Here is a 15,982-nt window from a genome sequence, read left to right as displayed (position 1 = left end):
ACTCTCTTTTAGGCCCTAGTCACATGGAAGTGGAGCTGAGGTCGATGGTGCCTTCTTAGACTGGATGGTTGAAACAAATAGTGAGTTGAAATAGTGTGTGAGACTTCATAGGGATTTAAGGCATGAATCCAAGAGTATCCGGGTTTCTATAGTTTCAGGTTGTGTTATGTGTGTCTAAGACTGAAACTTAATAAAATGCTAGTCTTACAGGCTGCAAGCCCAGTGGTTGTGTTCTCAGTGAGAACCCAAATGCTACAAAATAATTGTGTGCTGCTGGAAGAGTAGGAGAGCATAGGCAGTGACTTTGTGATAGGAACAATTGTTTGTGTGAAATTGTTTAGGTAACAAAAACACTTTGCCTTGTGCTGAAGTCTCCTCCTTGTGAGGATTTTCACATGTGTTTTACATCGTCTCTCCCAGACATTTCTTCTCTGATAAACCTTAGTAAGGGAAAGCTCTTCCTGTCTTTTCATGGAATCTATTACTTTAATGCTGAATGTATAAATGAAGCCATTATGAGCATCTCTGCCTTCTGCTCTGCAGCCTCTCTCTAACCTTCTTTAGTGCTTCTAAGGTGGAGCTACAGAGGTGTTCTAAAACAAACTTTCCATTACGAAGAAAGACATTTTTCATACCCATTCTGGTAACTGAAACACAGTTCACTATACTGAGAGATTTCACGTATGGCTTAGCATCCAACTTCAATGAACAGATAGAAGATAGGTTGTATTTACACCACAGTCTTACTAATCTTTAAGTTTATTTAAACGTGGACTGTGAATATATGCTTTTGAAATATAAAGGGCAAGAGACTTTGACTTAGAAAATTACATAAGAGGGAAATTATTTTCAGATAATCTTGTCTCTGTAAACACATTAAGTACTCCACATGTGGGTATGAGATTAGTTTTTATTAAACAACTAAATATTTTTAATTAGACATGGTGAAAGATTTCCAGCACCCTGTGAAGTCTGCTCAGGCACATGCCGAAAATAGATGCAAAATGAGCATATACAATAAAAAAATCATACATTCTAGCTAGTTTGTACAAACAAGTGAATTTTCTGCTTCATAAGAACTAAAAGACAGATCAGACAGACTTTGATGTTGTATTTTCTTATATGAATTAAAGTAGTTTTATATTAACATCTAGGTATTTTTTAAAGATTATAATGCTTGTTGTAAAAATCAAATTAATGAAAGGTTCATACATTTGAGGTTTTGTGATTGAACTTTCTCGGAGGTTTTGTTGCATATGGGTTACTGTCTGTCTGAGGCTGCACTGATGTAATGGAGGCTGTGTGTATCCAAAGAACAGACTGACAAAAAAATGCAGAACATAAACACCAAAAATTGTCAAAAATATAGAAAGTTGAAAATGTAACTTCTCTTTTTGTCTCCTTTTCTATCACTCAGTTTTCCCCTGCTCTATTACCCAAAAGTGGGAACTGTCTGAAGTAGCATACTGATCACTGCATTATAAATTGTTGTACTATGTTGCTTTTTCTGTTGTCTTTGTGTTCATATTCATTAGCTTCCAGAAATCTTTGGAAATTAAAAAAAATAAGTCTGAGTGCTGCTCAGTTAAGGCTATCAGAGATGTTGCGCTCATACTAAGTGGCTGAATTGAAGATATGTTTTGGGGACTAAGATTGTTTTATTTATTTGTCTGGTGGTTTTGTGGGAAGGGGAAGATGATACAAGAGGATCGGCTAAAAATGTTCTTTAAATTGCTTTCACTTCCATCAGGAATTTTCCAATATTTTCATTAAAACTCGTACTTTTTCTGCAGCTTCTGGAAAAACATAAGAATACAGAAAGTATGGTAGAGCTCCTTGAACTGTACCAAATGGAAGATGAAGCCTACAGTAATCTTGCAGAAGCAACGACGGAGCTCTACCAGTACTTACTGCAACCATTCCGAGATATGAGGGAACTTGCGATGCTTAGAAGACAGCAGATAAAGGTAGGGTAAAGTCAACTCAGATACTTATTATTTGGGAAGTTCTACTTTATAGTTCCTGTTTACTAGTTCTGTTATGCAGTATATGAAGTGATGTTTTTCCACTAGATGCTTACCCTGTTTTTCTGGGCCCTTCACTAAGATGAGTGCTTTTGATGAGTGAGAACATCTGACAGATGTAGCTAAACACCACCTGTTTATCTTACTGTCTTACCCTTCAAATGCATGGCTGAATTAAGTAGGTCAAACTTGAAATTTTGTGGTTGGGAATATTGAGTAATTTATAAAATACAAAGAGATGTGCAGTGTTTATACTATGGTTAGTCCTAGAAAATTATCTCAGGAAACTAAAATGAAAAGTAACTTTCTATGTAATCTGGTGAACTGTGAATACATGGAACTGTGTTAAAACACGATTTGTTGTAACACTTGGACAGTGTATTTTTCTAAGAGCTAAAAAAGCCATCTGAAGAATACTGCATTTTGGTAAATTTGTTCCAGAATGAGTATGTTTGTTATATTTGAAAGTAATTCTAATCTTGAATGCTTAGCCAGAACTAACAAATGTTATCTTTATTGCATCTTGGATGTACTTTTGATAAAACTATTAGTTCCTGTGCAGATTATTAACAGCCTTCTGATTCTAAGCTAAAATTTTGTTTCATTTAATCTGTATTGTAAATGTCATTTTATCTCAGCTTGATACCTTATTTAGTTAGCCAACAATTTTTTTACTGTTTTCAGCTTAAAAATAGTGTTTCTCTCTGGTTTTGAGAAAGAATGAGGGAGGGAGGCAAAAGATTTTATTATATACTAGCTTTATTTTGGCACATTGCTGTGTGCCTAAAGTAATTTTTCAGAAAAATCATCAATCTTAAATGAACTCAGTTTTATAATGTGATGATGTTTTAACTAAAAGTGCTTTTTCTTCTCTTGAATGATGCTGCTGCACAGAGAATTGGCATGAATATTTTTTTAAGACAGTATTATACCGTTGAAGCCTATAAACACTTAATTTATTGGAATGCTTTCTTCAAAGCATGGTGAAATAATTCCAATTTTATTGGTATTTGTAGTAGAGAAAAAGATTATTTCTTCTTTTGTCAAATAAGAGAAGTAAATATTACATATTAAGAGTTAAAATACATATTAAGAGTTATGTTGTGTTTTTAAACCTCAGTAATCTATTGAATTCCAGTTTTAAAATGCATCATTTAATGTTCTTCCTGAAAGATTAATGTTGATAAACTTCAGAGGTGTGTTCTGTGGTTGATTATTTTAGTGATACATAATTTCTTCTAATGTACATTGGTTCTCTTCCTAACTTGGCAATTTGTGAGTTAAAAAACTTGGTCATCTGTATAATGCAGTAGAGAAAGATGCTGTCTCTTGTTTTTCCTTTCATCGTTTGAGAGAAAGCAGTACTTGTATCTATGATGACAAAACATATATTATACTGGGTAGCTAGGGTTGAAGAAATGTTTTATAAATAGAACTTGTGCATGAAATGGTTTGTATTAACTTGCTGCATATGTGTTTCTGGCAGGCTTTAATGTTTCAGACCTTTTCTGTATTAGGTATCTGTTTCTGATTTGTGGGGAAGTTGGTTTGGTTTTTTGGGGTTTTTTTAAGACTTTGGGAGGTTTAAAGTTTTTTAATCAGCTTAATTTTGTCAGATTTCACAGTGAGTTTAGAAGCATGTTAATTACATCACCTGTAATCTTTGGGAAGAGTGTTTTCTGGTTTTGGAGCAGGACATAAAAATTGGAACATATGTCATCTGGTGTTAAGTTTCTGTTGTTCCTGTGAAATTTTAAGGAAGAGACAAGCCTATAGGAGGCAAGGGAAAAACAACAAATTTCTGTCTTCAGTGGACGCTTACTAGAGAGGGACATCTGTGTTGAACCCAGATTCCTTCTTTGGGGAAAAAACTCACCAAACGACAAACCAAACCAAACAACCCAGAAAGAAAGTTCATAACAAGGTTAAAAACTATGGGGAAGCTTGGAAATGTAGATTACTGCTGCCCATTATAGACATGATAGAATCTTGTTTCATTTTATATTTTGATCGTACACTGTGTATTTTGGTTCATTTAGTGTAAAAGATGGAACATTTAGATGTATGAAGAGTCAAAGCTGTGAAGTAATTAAATATTTCTGGATTTGAAAAGCAGGATGGAAAAGTTATAAGATCATGAAAGGAAAAAAAGCTGGGTTATTATGAAATTAAATGTCACTGTGGAAAAGTAACTTCTAATTGCATTTCTGCTTAATTATGGGCTAGTCATCTGACCGTAGAACAATGTGTTCAGTAAGTGATATGCTTGTCTTTTTTTGGGCTTCCAGCATCAGAAAACCTGGGTTTGTTTATATAAATGCTCTTTATGTGTAAGTGCTGCTCAGATCCATGGGGACTTCCCTTCAAGTGTATCAAGATACCATGCATTCTTGAAAGAGCTGAGCATTGCAAGCACAGCTGTGTTTTGGGACTTAAATCTTTCTATGTATGATATGGGAACAGCCCTGCTCACCCCAAGGCCTTTATGAGGGACACAGAAATAAAAGCCAACTTGTAATGAATGGTATTATCAAATTGAAAAATGCTATCAAAGAAGCAAGTCTGAACTCATTCCAAGATGAAAATGTAAGATACACTTACTAGACATACTCAGTGTGTTTAGTATGACTGTATTTTGTAAGGCAGAAGTGAAAGGTTGTATTGATAACCCAGCCAAACAGTCCATATGTTCACTGAATGCTGGAGAAGGCATAATAAAGGAATTGAAGACAGTATTGTATTTTTTATATACGTAAAAGCTGGGCTGGATTTATATAGGCATTTTCTGATTTAATTATGGACTGTTGCTGGTTTAGTTGTAATAATATGTAAAGACATTCAAGCAGTGAGTTTTAGCATGTTAATTTCACTGTATTACTAGATCTTTTCTTCTGATTTCACCTTTTCTTTCTGATTTAGTTGTGTATTATATAGGCACCAGGAAGTGAAGCTTGATACTTAAATGCTGTATTACATGTTTTGGACTGTCTGTATATTCTTCCAAGAATTGGGAAGACAACTGTGAACATAAAATCACAGGACAAACAATGTTCATGGATTAATCTAGCATTAATGTTGGATTTTAAATGGAATTTAAGATACTCTTTTTGCTAAGAATCAAACTACTTGGCAACCAAGAAAGGGTGTTAAATTTTTCATTCTAAAAATGTTTCACATTTATGGCCACAAATGCTTCCTCAATCAAAATAAATTATTTCCTTGTGAAAATTCGCTTCTTTTTTGTGTGTGCAGAACACGCATTGCCATAGCAGAAAAGTTGGAGGTAGTAGTCATCAATAGCTGGAAATAAAAATGCTGTGTGTTTCTGAAATTTGGAAAAATCACAGTAGGTACCTCTGTTCTGGTGCCTTTGATTTTAGAAAGTTAAATCTAAACTTTGTGAGATCCTCCCTATATAGTGCTGTGTTCTTCAGAAAGTATGTGAGGGAGCGGCGAGTTGGTGGTTGATACTTGGCTATAGAGCTAGTGGCCAGGATACCATGATCAAGCTTTAAGTCCTATAATACCAAGACATGAAGTTTTCTTTGATACAGGGTACCAAATCTGGTTAATTAAAAAAGACAAAAAATAATTTTTTTAAAAAATTACTTCACAGGCTAAACCCCACAGCCTTTTTTGTCTGTATGGCTGTGTTCACCAATCTTCCTAAAGTCAAAGAAACTACCTTGCTACTTAGAATTTTTATAGCCTTGTCGATGTGGACAGTACTTGAGTCGTGATGAATAGACACCGGGTTTGTTCAAATGCCAAGTGAAGTCAGTGGGAGGCCTTCTCTTTTCATGCTTGAGGGTTTTTTGGATGTCCTTGATATTGGACTAAAGATAAAATGTAACAAATTGCTTCACAACCTACATCTAGATGCCAGCAAAACTTCAAAACATGCATACTTGAAGGTCTGAGTTGAGCTGGTTTTGCTTAACTGGAAACTAATAATGTCTCATTGCGGTTGAAAGCTTAGAGCCACCATTACATCTCAGCTCATCTCCAGGAAATGAGAACATTGAAAACTTATTGTATGTTAAATATATTAAACATACTCGTAGCTTCATTGCTTATGTGTTAATTATTTTTACTTGAATGTTAGTTCATGTGAATGTGAGGAGATTTTAATGACTTCAGATACATTAATAGTGAGGTGTAGCACTGGAAGCTACAGATTAGAGCAGTGTATATGTTGATGATTCATAACATCCTGCTTTTAAAAATTTTGGAATCTTATATTAGTCTGTCAGAAAGTTTGCTTCCCTCTCAAGCTCGCTTATGCAGATTCTGCTATATTAAAAATACAATTCTAGCGCAACTGTGTGTGAATTCATTTGTTTAATATATGATGAATTGCAGTAGTGAACTTTATAACTAATTTAACTTTGATTTATGCAAAATTAAGTACTTAAAAATAAATTACATTGTATTGAACATGTAAAACTTTGGTTAAAAATAGTTTAATGAAGCATGAAACAAGTTCAAGGGAGAAGAAATTCAGCTATGAGAACAGCTGGCAAAACCGAGAGAATTACTTTGAAAAGTATTTATAGAATATCTTTTTTTGAAAAGTCTCTAATCACATAAAGATGTTTTGGAGAAACTGTGAAACATCAAAGGATTTTATACTTTTTTTTTATCTATATACAGCTGAAGGTGTGTCCTCACATCATCAGGAATAATGCTTAAATAAACATAGCTTTTGAAAAACCTGTAAACTGGAGAAGAAATCTGAGTTTATGCAAAATGATCATAAGCTTCAGGGAAATTATTTCTTGCTTGTTTGAGAATATGATGCAATATAGTGAATTATGCTAATTTTCTTCATAGTTTGATTCAAAAGGATTGTATGTCAGTCTCTGTTTACAGTTTGGATTATAAATCCTCTAGACTATTATATGAACTCAGAACAGAACGTTTTGCTGACTTTAAGTCAGGTCTTTATGGACTTTCTCAAAAAAAAAAGTTCTAAAGAGGCGATCTGATAGAAAGCAGTCTGGTACCCTAAATCATTTAATGAAACTTAGTTCCTGGTTAGAGGTAGCTGACTACAAAACTGTGGTGTGTATCTGATTGGTTAAATCTGCTTGCCTGCAAAATGAGTATAGTACAAGACTGCTCTAGGTATTCAACTAAAATTGGTTAATAAGACTTGTAGAAAAATTTGATTATGTCAAAATGCTGAAAGGTTTGGTTTTTTAAAAGTCACTGTACAAAAAGCTTGTTTGGATAATAAAATGGAGGTGAAATTTCAATAAATAAAAATTAATGCATGCGTAGAAGGTTGATGACAACCTCCAAAAGCATACATACATATTTATGTGCACCTAAATAACTTTTGAGGGAAAATATATATGGTTTATCTTGAGTTTGCTGCCAAATGCAGCAAAATGGCACTTTTGCAAACACTCTATAGAAAACATCATACTTTGGTATACATCCATGGCATATTTGTGTCCTGAATGTCACAGTTTTATTTTCTTCCTCGCAAAAACATACCACAGTATCAGAATAATAACAGTATGGAACGTAAGGGTGTTTCCCTATTAAGCATCGTCAGTGCCAGACCAAAGTAAAAGAATTGGATTGCCTTAGTTTCAAATGTGATTCATGCCTTAGTTTTGATGTGATTCATGAAAGATCGGAAAGATATATAAATCATGGATGTTAAGGGGTTGAAAGTAAGAAAATAGGGGTACCTCAATGTGGTGCTTTAAAACAACCTACAAATAAAGCAGAAACAAACTCTCAGTACACCTTACATGCTTTGTGGCAATAATTTCTGCAGTTTAACTGTGGACACCAAATATATACGTGTTCAGAAAGAGAATCATCAGTGGCTATTAATGATTCAGATTAACCATCAGCTTAAGAGGCCTGTAAAAGAATTTGGGAGTTAGCAATGTATCCGTACCTTTTCATTTTTTTTTTCCCTCTAGTGCTAGTAATGGTGGAAATAGTGCAGAAAAATGCAGAATCAGTGCATCCATTCAAAAAGGCATCTTGATGGAACTTTGAAAGGCTGGTAAACATGCAGAAAATCCTAAATTATGTGTCCCTGAGGATTAGAGTCAAGGAGGGTGAAACCTAGAAAAGTATGTTGTTGTTTGGGGTTTTTTTTTCCCCTTTGCAGTGTCAAAGTTAGGGAAAGAGGAAAAAGGAGGAGACTTTGATGCAATGTTATTTAAACTGTGGAGGTCAAGGAGAGGGACTGAAGGCCTTCAGAGGCTGAAAAATTTGCTGAGAGTCTAAAGTTTACAGAAAGTTTTTTTACCTAAATACCTAAATTGTTTGATATCTAGTACTTTTTAGTACTTCTTTTCAGTAGTGCTCTTAAAAAAACCCTTTTTGTAAGCTTTCATCATGTTTTCTAACTTTATACTGAAACTTATCAGGCTCTATTTGCTAGTTGTTACAGTTACTTTATATTCATTCATGGCTACTTATATGTCTTTAATCTGATTTCTTCTGGCTAATACTTTTGTCACTATTTCTCTTTTCAGTATATCTGTATATAAAAATTGTCAACTTTATTTTGATGAACTCTTAATATATATGCTTAACATTTTGTCTATTGCATATATTAAGTTTTTTTTAACTGAAGATTTAAAAATCCATCCAATCATTTTAATGCACAAACAGCATAGAGAATGTCTGGAAACACTCAAGAACACTTGCCTTTGAGGTAACTTGGTTTAAACAACATTTTCAAATAACTAGGAGAATATGTCTTCTTAAAAATATATTTTCTGAAAAATAAAAGCTTTCTTTTTGAAGGTGAACTCTCTTAGTCTAGGTCTCAGTCAGTGAAGCTGAGTATATGTATAGAAAGGTTTTGTGCTATACAGATGAATGAGTAAGGAAGGCATAATGCTGGGTAGACTTTAGCTTTAATTCTGTCAATTGCCAATATAAAATACTGAAGGTTAGTGTTTTTAATACTTTACCTCGTTACATAAATTCTTGTGTGTCTCTGGAAAAAATACAAGTTAAATAAACCCAGTCTTTCCTCTTGTGCTTGCCCTAACCTAAATCTTCCATGATTTTTCTCTTCTGATTACTTCCTAGTTTTTCAGCATTATCCATCATACTGAAAAAAACATTCACGACTGCACTTCGCAGTAGAATGACATTACTAGTCAGTCTTCTTTCTGTATGTACTAACATCTTGTTACCTTTTGGTTTGTTGCTTCCTTTACAGTCTTGACTGAATTGTATATGTTGTTCTCCTGTGTTTTAAGATAATCAAAACTCCTGCAGTTTGTATTTTAGTCCCACGTGCCAGATATTTTGAGGAATTTAGATCGTGCAAACTAAATGGGTTTTTATGAATTAACATTGAAGTCCATGTCCGTATTCCTTAGGGTAAAACTGTAAAGCCCTTTTCAAAGCTGAATGCTTTCACCTAATATATTTAGAGCTGTATGTATAGAATTATAACTTATTTGGGGAAATCGTGTTGGGTTTGTGTTAACAGCTCGGAGCACAGTTAAATTAAAAACAACAACAACAACAAAATTAGTAAGACTAACTTTGAAAAGTCTCTGACTAGATGCTGAAATGTGTGTTTTCTGGCTACTGTATCTAGCAGGCTGTGATTGGAATTACTTGTTTGACTTCTTGGAGAAGGCAGATAGCTGAGCCTTTAATCTGAAATGTGCTTTTATGTATAAAGCCATTTCCATTTTGTGTTTTGCCACTGCCATCTGCACTACTCACTCATTTTAGTTTTCTTTGTTCTTTTAATTAACTGACCTGCTGTTACATGTCACATTTTTCTCCTTTTCTGCCTATTACAAGTCCATCCAGGAGAAGGACAACAAAGAGAGCTGGAGAGATGTGACATATCCCTGCCTAAGTTATTACATGGCCTAGGCCAAGTCTTACTTCTGTCAATCATGTCTATTGTCCAGAAAAAAAAACATGGAAAGTATTAAAGACCTTCACTTGGTAGATGTATAGTGTATGTGTATGCCATCATTTCAGGCCTGTTGTTCATATTTTCTCTCAGTAAGCTTACTTTAGTCTCTTCAGAACTTAACCATAAATTGCAAACTGTTCCAGAGAAGAGTATTTCCAGTACAGGATTGCCTCTGTTGATCCATCCTCATTTACTTATGGGCTCGTTTAGGAGACTCCTTTCAGTTTGTTTTCTCTGAAGAATTCATTTGTTTTCCTTCAGAAACATCTCAATACAATGTTGAGATGTGTTCTTTTATGTTCCATTAGTCTGAAGCAATAGCTGATGAAAATAGGTGTTTGTGCGATGTGTTGAAGTTAATGGCTTCTGCTGTTTCTATTTCTTCTTCTGTGTTTTGTGACAACCACTTTTGTGAAAGCTGTCATAATTTTCTTAGCTTCAAAGCATCATTTGAAGTAAAACTTGTAAAACATGAAAGTCTACAAAAGCAAGTTCCATCATCAGGGGAAAAAAAATCATAGCAAATTCTACTGTGAAGCTTGGATTCCTCTCAAGGAGAATATAGGATTTTTAAAGAAAGGATAGCTATATTGTTTTATTGGTAAAGTGATAAGTAGAAGAGAAACTAAAAAAAAAAAACTAAACCTCTCACCTTGTGAGATGAGAGGTTTTTCTGTAGACCAGGCTTTCTCCAAAACTTTTGAGTCCAAATAAGCAATTCCAGGACAAAAGCTCATTTTGAAAAAATGTTAGGTAACTTCAAAGCCTTTTAGGTTAGGAAGAAACTTCAACTACATTGTAATTTCTTAATTTTTAACTAAAAATATTACTAAACTGAAAATAGATATACAATTTTACAAGAAATATCATTAGATGACAGCACTTTTTAGTTATTCTTTGCCTTCTTTTAGTCATACTTAGCATGGATAATAGTAATTTAAAAATTATTTGTTCAGTCTCTAAAATGACATCTGCTCTTTTATGAGCTATAAAAACTGAAGATGCTTGCATCATAAAGGTGAGCAAAATAAAGCATAAAGAGGTCATGCATATATTGCAAACAATAATGGAATGCAGAAGCATGTAAGAGCTTCCTTTAATGCCATAATGAGAGTTGTTGTCTTACATCAAGGTGATTAATTATTGAAGAGAATATAGAAAACAAAGTCTTCAAGACTCTCACAAGCCTGTTCATGTTGATGTTTAATAGTCCATGGCTACTCCCTTTTCCTTTTTAAATTCTTAGCTAGGACAAAATGAGGGAGTGGTCACTTCTGTCATGGAGGTGTTTGCAGGTGGGGAGAAAATCTGCCGTTTTATAAGCTGCGAGCTCCAGAGGCATGTGCCTTATCTTTACTCCCCAACTTTTCCTCCTATTACAGCTGTAGTCTTCATTTAAGCTCTCTTTCTCCTCATGGGCTTACTTTCTGTTTCCTGTGATAACATATGCTCTGAATAATTTCTGTCTTGTATATAAATGTACCACAGTTATATTATTTAAATTGAATATTATGATTTAATATATATTTGTATAGATTTTCTCTAGTGGAATTTGGTTGGGCTGAGATAAAATGCCCAGACTGTTGTTTGGCAAGGGGGACCATATATATTTCAACCTCAGTGTCTCAGTTCTTCATCTCTGTTTTTCTCTGGTGATTCTGTGCCTGCCCAGAAAGGATGACAAGCATAAATTTAATTAATGACAAGTAGATTACAGTAATTCTCTAGCTAGGTTGCACTTGAGAACTGGTAATTCTTCTAAGTTGTTGGTGCTGTCAGTATGCGCACTCATAATATGTCTGTCTTTTTAATATGTTTTCCCAAAGTGTGCCAGGTTCATGGCTAGAAGTATCTTTTCATATGCCCTCTGTCTTCTAGTTTGTCATAGTTATTTGGTTTTAATTATAAAGAATGACCGTAATTACCTTTGGAAAGGTTGCAATCAGTATTTTCTTTTATACTGCAGTTTTTTGTTTAGTAACTATTTTCCAATTTTATGTTTTGATGGCAAAATTGAATCAGGTGGAATGGTGGCTGGATGGGAAGAAATTGGTTTTCCCACAGGGAGCGTTGGATCACCTTGAGGTCAATGGAGTGGCTCTCAGAAGGCCGCGGGGTGTATGTCGGGCAAACCCAGCAGAGCAAGCTTGGGCAGGAACATGACAAGCCTGAAGTGAGAAGCAGGGAGCAGTAGCCAGCTAGATCTGAGGCACCAAAGGAGCTCTTAAAGTTTGCTGCCACTCAGAAAGTCATTGACCTAAGAAAAGCACAGGTGGGAGCTGTGCCTTCGAGGAGGCAGTCCAGACTCTATTAATTCAATACTGTTCTGGAGTCACCTTTTGACAAGTCTGCTTTTCGCAAAATTAGATTCTGTCATTCACGTATCCAAAGAGTAACAAAGATCTTTGTGACTGAGGATTGTTACTCCAGCCTGGAAGCTTGTTCTTGAACTTTCTCATTTGGAATTTGTCACCTTGAACAAAGAAAGGTTCTCTCAGGCTAGCATAGCTGTGGAGAGGTTGTGGCTGTGGTAGTCTGGTCCAACAGCTTCAGAAGTGAAAGGAACAAGCCTTTCAGTTTAAGGTTCATCCTTAGCTTCTAGCCATTCAACTTAATATTAAAAAAGCATGTGGGATATTTCACCTGTCAAGGATAGTTTCCCACTTGTACCCAGACTCTGTCTTCACCTTTAGATTGGATGCTACCTTTGTAATGGTGACAGCTTCATTCTTTGTCATAGTTGAACCATGACCATCAACCCACACAGCTGCTTGCTCACTCTAGCTCAGTGGTGGTGGGAAGAGAATCTGAAAAGTAAAACTGAGAAGACTCATGAGTTGAGATAAAGACAGTTTAATATGCAAAGCAAAAGCTATGCATGTGAAGCAATGCATAGCAAAGCAAAACAGGGAATTCATTCACTGATTCCTGTGGGCAGGCAGGTGTTGAGCTATCTCCAAGACAGCAGGGTAACAGTGACTTAGAAAGACACCCATCCGTCTGAACATTGCCTTCTTCCCTCAGCTTTATTGCTGAGCACAGTGCTCTATGGTATAGAATGTCTCTGTTGATCAGTTGGGGTCAGCTTTCCCTCTTCTGTCCCTTTCCAGCTTGTGAACCCTCAGTCTCGTCACTAGTGGAGTGGGATGAGAAGCAGAAAAGGCTCTGTGCCAGCACTGCTTAGCAGTACGTGAAATATCCCTGGATTGCTAAGATTGTTTGCAGCACAATTCCAAAACAGAGCCCATACCAGCTAATATGAAGAATATTAATCCAGCCAAAAACAGCACATCCATCCTCTGTTATTTCGTGTCTTCAGAGCCAGAAAGTTTGCATTCTGTGCGTTTGTCCCTTATCCAAGCTGCAGAATGCAAAGTCCTAACGTGAACATTAGCTGTAACTTTGATTTTTTTTATTGTACTGCAAGATATTTAAGAACTGTGTTCTAAGTGGCTGGATGGGTAGGTGTGGGCAAGCATGAAGGCAGATCAAGCAACATTATGGAGAAGTTTTTATCTATTTTATCTTTCTGGGGCTTCTTTCACACTTCTGTTAAGCATGCCACTGTTCCTGAAGCCTAAAGGTAAGCTGTTGATCTGTTCTTGTTCATGCAGTTTATTAAAGCCACACCTTCTTGGGTTTTCTCTGTGTTGCTTTATGAGTACCTTTGGTGCTAACTATGATATATGGATGACATACTTGGGATTGTGGATAATGAAAAGATGCTTCCCTTTTTTTTGTTACTTGTAAATACTTGCCCTAGGGAGCAAAGATACAATTACATTATGCAACCATAAAACTCTTTAGCTTGCACCATGTGTGAATATTTGGCAGACAAAACTTTATGAAAAAAATGGTACTTTGAGGTTACTCTCCTTGAAGTCATGCCTAGTAAGAACGTTACTCACATTACTCAGTGATCCATTGTCTATTCAGTGTCAAGTTACCTCATCTCTACCAAGGAGCAGGAAAGGATGACTTTTAATTGTGTTGCTTTTTATCCAGTTTCACAAATGAATTTGCTGTTTCAGAGTTCTATGTAAATGAAAAGCATTAATTTCACCAGTGTGTAATTCACTGGTATGTGTATTTATATATGTCTAAAGTTCAGTATTTATTTGGAAACCTGTCTGTCCACTCATAAGTACTGCTTGTGGGAAATATGGTACATATGTGCTCCATAGAATGACATGTTACAATGTATCTAGTAAGTGTTATTCACTTACCACTTGTCCACATTATGCTTCGTCTGTTGCCTTTCAAAGAGTTTTGGAAATATATGAGAAGAAGATGATTTAAATACGTTATAATGTCCTGTAAGTGTTTTTCAAGAAATGTGTTTTTCAAGTATTTATTTAGAAGGCATCTATTTGTTTTCACTTATGAAAATCATACATCTGAGAGACAGGGACAAGTAGGTGTGCAGAAGTGGGTCCTGACCAGTCACTTAAAAACCTTTCATTAGCAACTGAACTATAGAGTGGAATGGCTGTTTAGGCCAAATTGAAGCTTTGTGAAATCAAGATTGATACCTGAGGCATTAGAACTTGAGTTTGAGATATTCAGGGACAGACAAAGTTATGAGCACTTTTGGTTTTGTTCAGTTTTGCCTGTGCCATTAAAGTACCTTCTTGACTGATAGATATGAAAAGTATTAATAATTAATACTTTGGTATTGAATGAGCAGGCTTAAATTTTTAATTAAGATACAAGATATGTAGTCTGTTGCAGTGTGACAGGTGTGTAAAAATGTTTAGGTTTGGGAGAGAAAGCTATGTATTTATTAATTGTAAAACCAACTCTTTTAAGACTCTTTTCTTTGTCTTAAAAGACAAAGTCTTTTATTGGCTTCAGATAGCTGGAACCTCAGAATGACATTGCCTTGATCTTAGCAATGAAAGGATGTTTGAGCTCCCAGGCACTAGAAAAATATACTTTTTAAAGTCATCTATAACAAAGAAAAACTTCTAAAATGTTGATGGTCACTTAGTGCAACCCCAGGATAGCCCTGGTTGCCAGCTTCATTCTGATCAAAGAGCATTTATTTACTTCAGAATGAAATAGTCCAGGTTGGAAGAAAGCCTGGACGAAGCATGAAGCATGCATGTAATCTACAGGTAATAAGATACATAATAAAAGATGATGATAAATCAAACTTACATATGTGGGTTTGATGCGTCCACTAAGAACAATAATTAAAAAGATGGATGTACTTTTTCAAGAGGAGGGAGTGCTTCTAAAGAGTTTTTTACTGTTGAGTAGAAACTGTGATGGTAGTTTTACCTCTGTTGTGTTGCATTTTCTTTCTTAGCCCTGAAACTGTTTGCTGTTGGCAGAATAGGTGCAATTAATTGTATTTTTAATTATGGGCTCATTTATTTTCAGATCTCAATAGAGAATGACTACCTGGGTCCCAGAAGAATTGAGAGTCTGCAAAAAGAAGATGCTGATTGGCAGAAAAAAGCTCACATGGCTGTGCTTTCTATTCAAGATCTTACAGTTAAATATTTTGAAATAACAGCTAAAACACAAAAAGGTAGTTATTTCTTGTCATCACATACAAAAATTAAATTATTTAGTGTTTACTGTGTTCTGTGTTGTACCATGAGCTATTTTTTCTTCAATTCTTCATGAGGAAAATGCAGTTGTCATTGCTATTTGTTTTTTCTTCTGTATCTATTTGAATCTTTCACTTGTAAACCTTTTCAGAACATCATCAGCAGTGAACAGAATAGAAATTTTAGGTAGAAGTTTTACAGCCACTTTCTTAATGTAATTGTATTAGTGGTACTCTGTATTTGCAAAGGATTTATGAGTATAGAGTCCCTGGTGGATTCTGTTTTCTGTACTGGATATGGCAGACCCCCATAGTAAATGTTAATTATCTTTCAGTTGATTTCCTTTTCTAGTCTTCCTTGCCTTTCAGTAGTTTTTTTCATAACTAAACATTAAGCAACAGCTCAGTTTAACTACTCAATAAAAGCTGGTCTGTTGTTCAGAAGTCTTAATGGATATAACTTTGGCTTTTCTGTGT

At 35.1% G+C, this 15,982-nt stretch overlaps 1 protein-coding gene across 2 annotated transcripts in view; it reads left to right on the top strand.

Moving 5' to 3' along the window:
- JMY (junction mediating and regulatory protein, p53 cofactor) overlaps nt 1-15,982 on the top strand; it is a 64,369-nt gene that overhangs the window by 16,194 nt on the left and 32,193 nt on the right. For both annotated transcript variants that reach the window (XM_039709668.1, XM_039709669.1), the window contains exons 2-3: nt 1,794-1,967; nt 15,334-15,484. In XM_039709668.1, the coding sequence (XP_039565602.1) occupies nt 1,794-1,967; nt 15,334-15,484 (325 nt within the window). The remainder of the gene's footprint in view (nt 1-1,793; nt 1,968-15,333; nt 15,485-15,982) is intronic.

The sequence above is a fragment of the Passer montanus genome, unplaced genomic scaffold (genome assembly GCF_014805655.1).
Source record: "Passer montanus isolate IOZ18808 unplaced genomic scaffold, ASM1480565v1 scaffold22, whole genome shotgun sequence".
NCBI lineage: Eukaryota > Metazoa > Chordata > Aves > Passeriformes > Passeridae > Passer > Passer montanus.
This window is presented reverse-complemented; position numbering and strand designations above follow the sequence as displayed.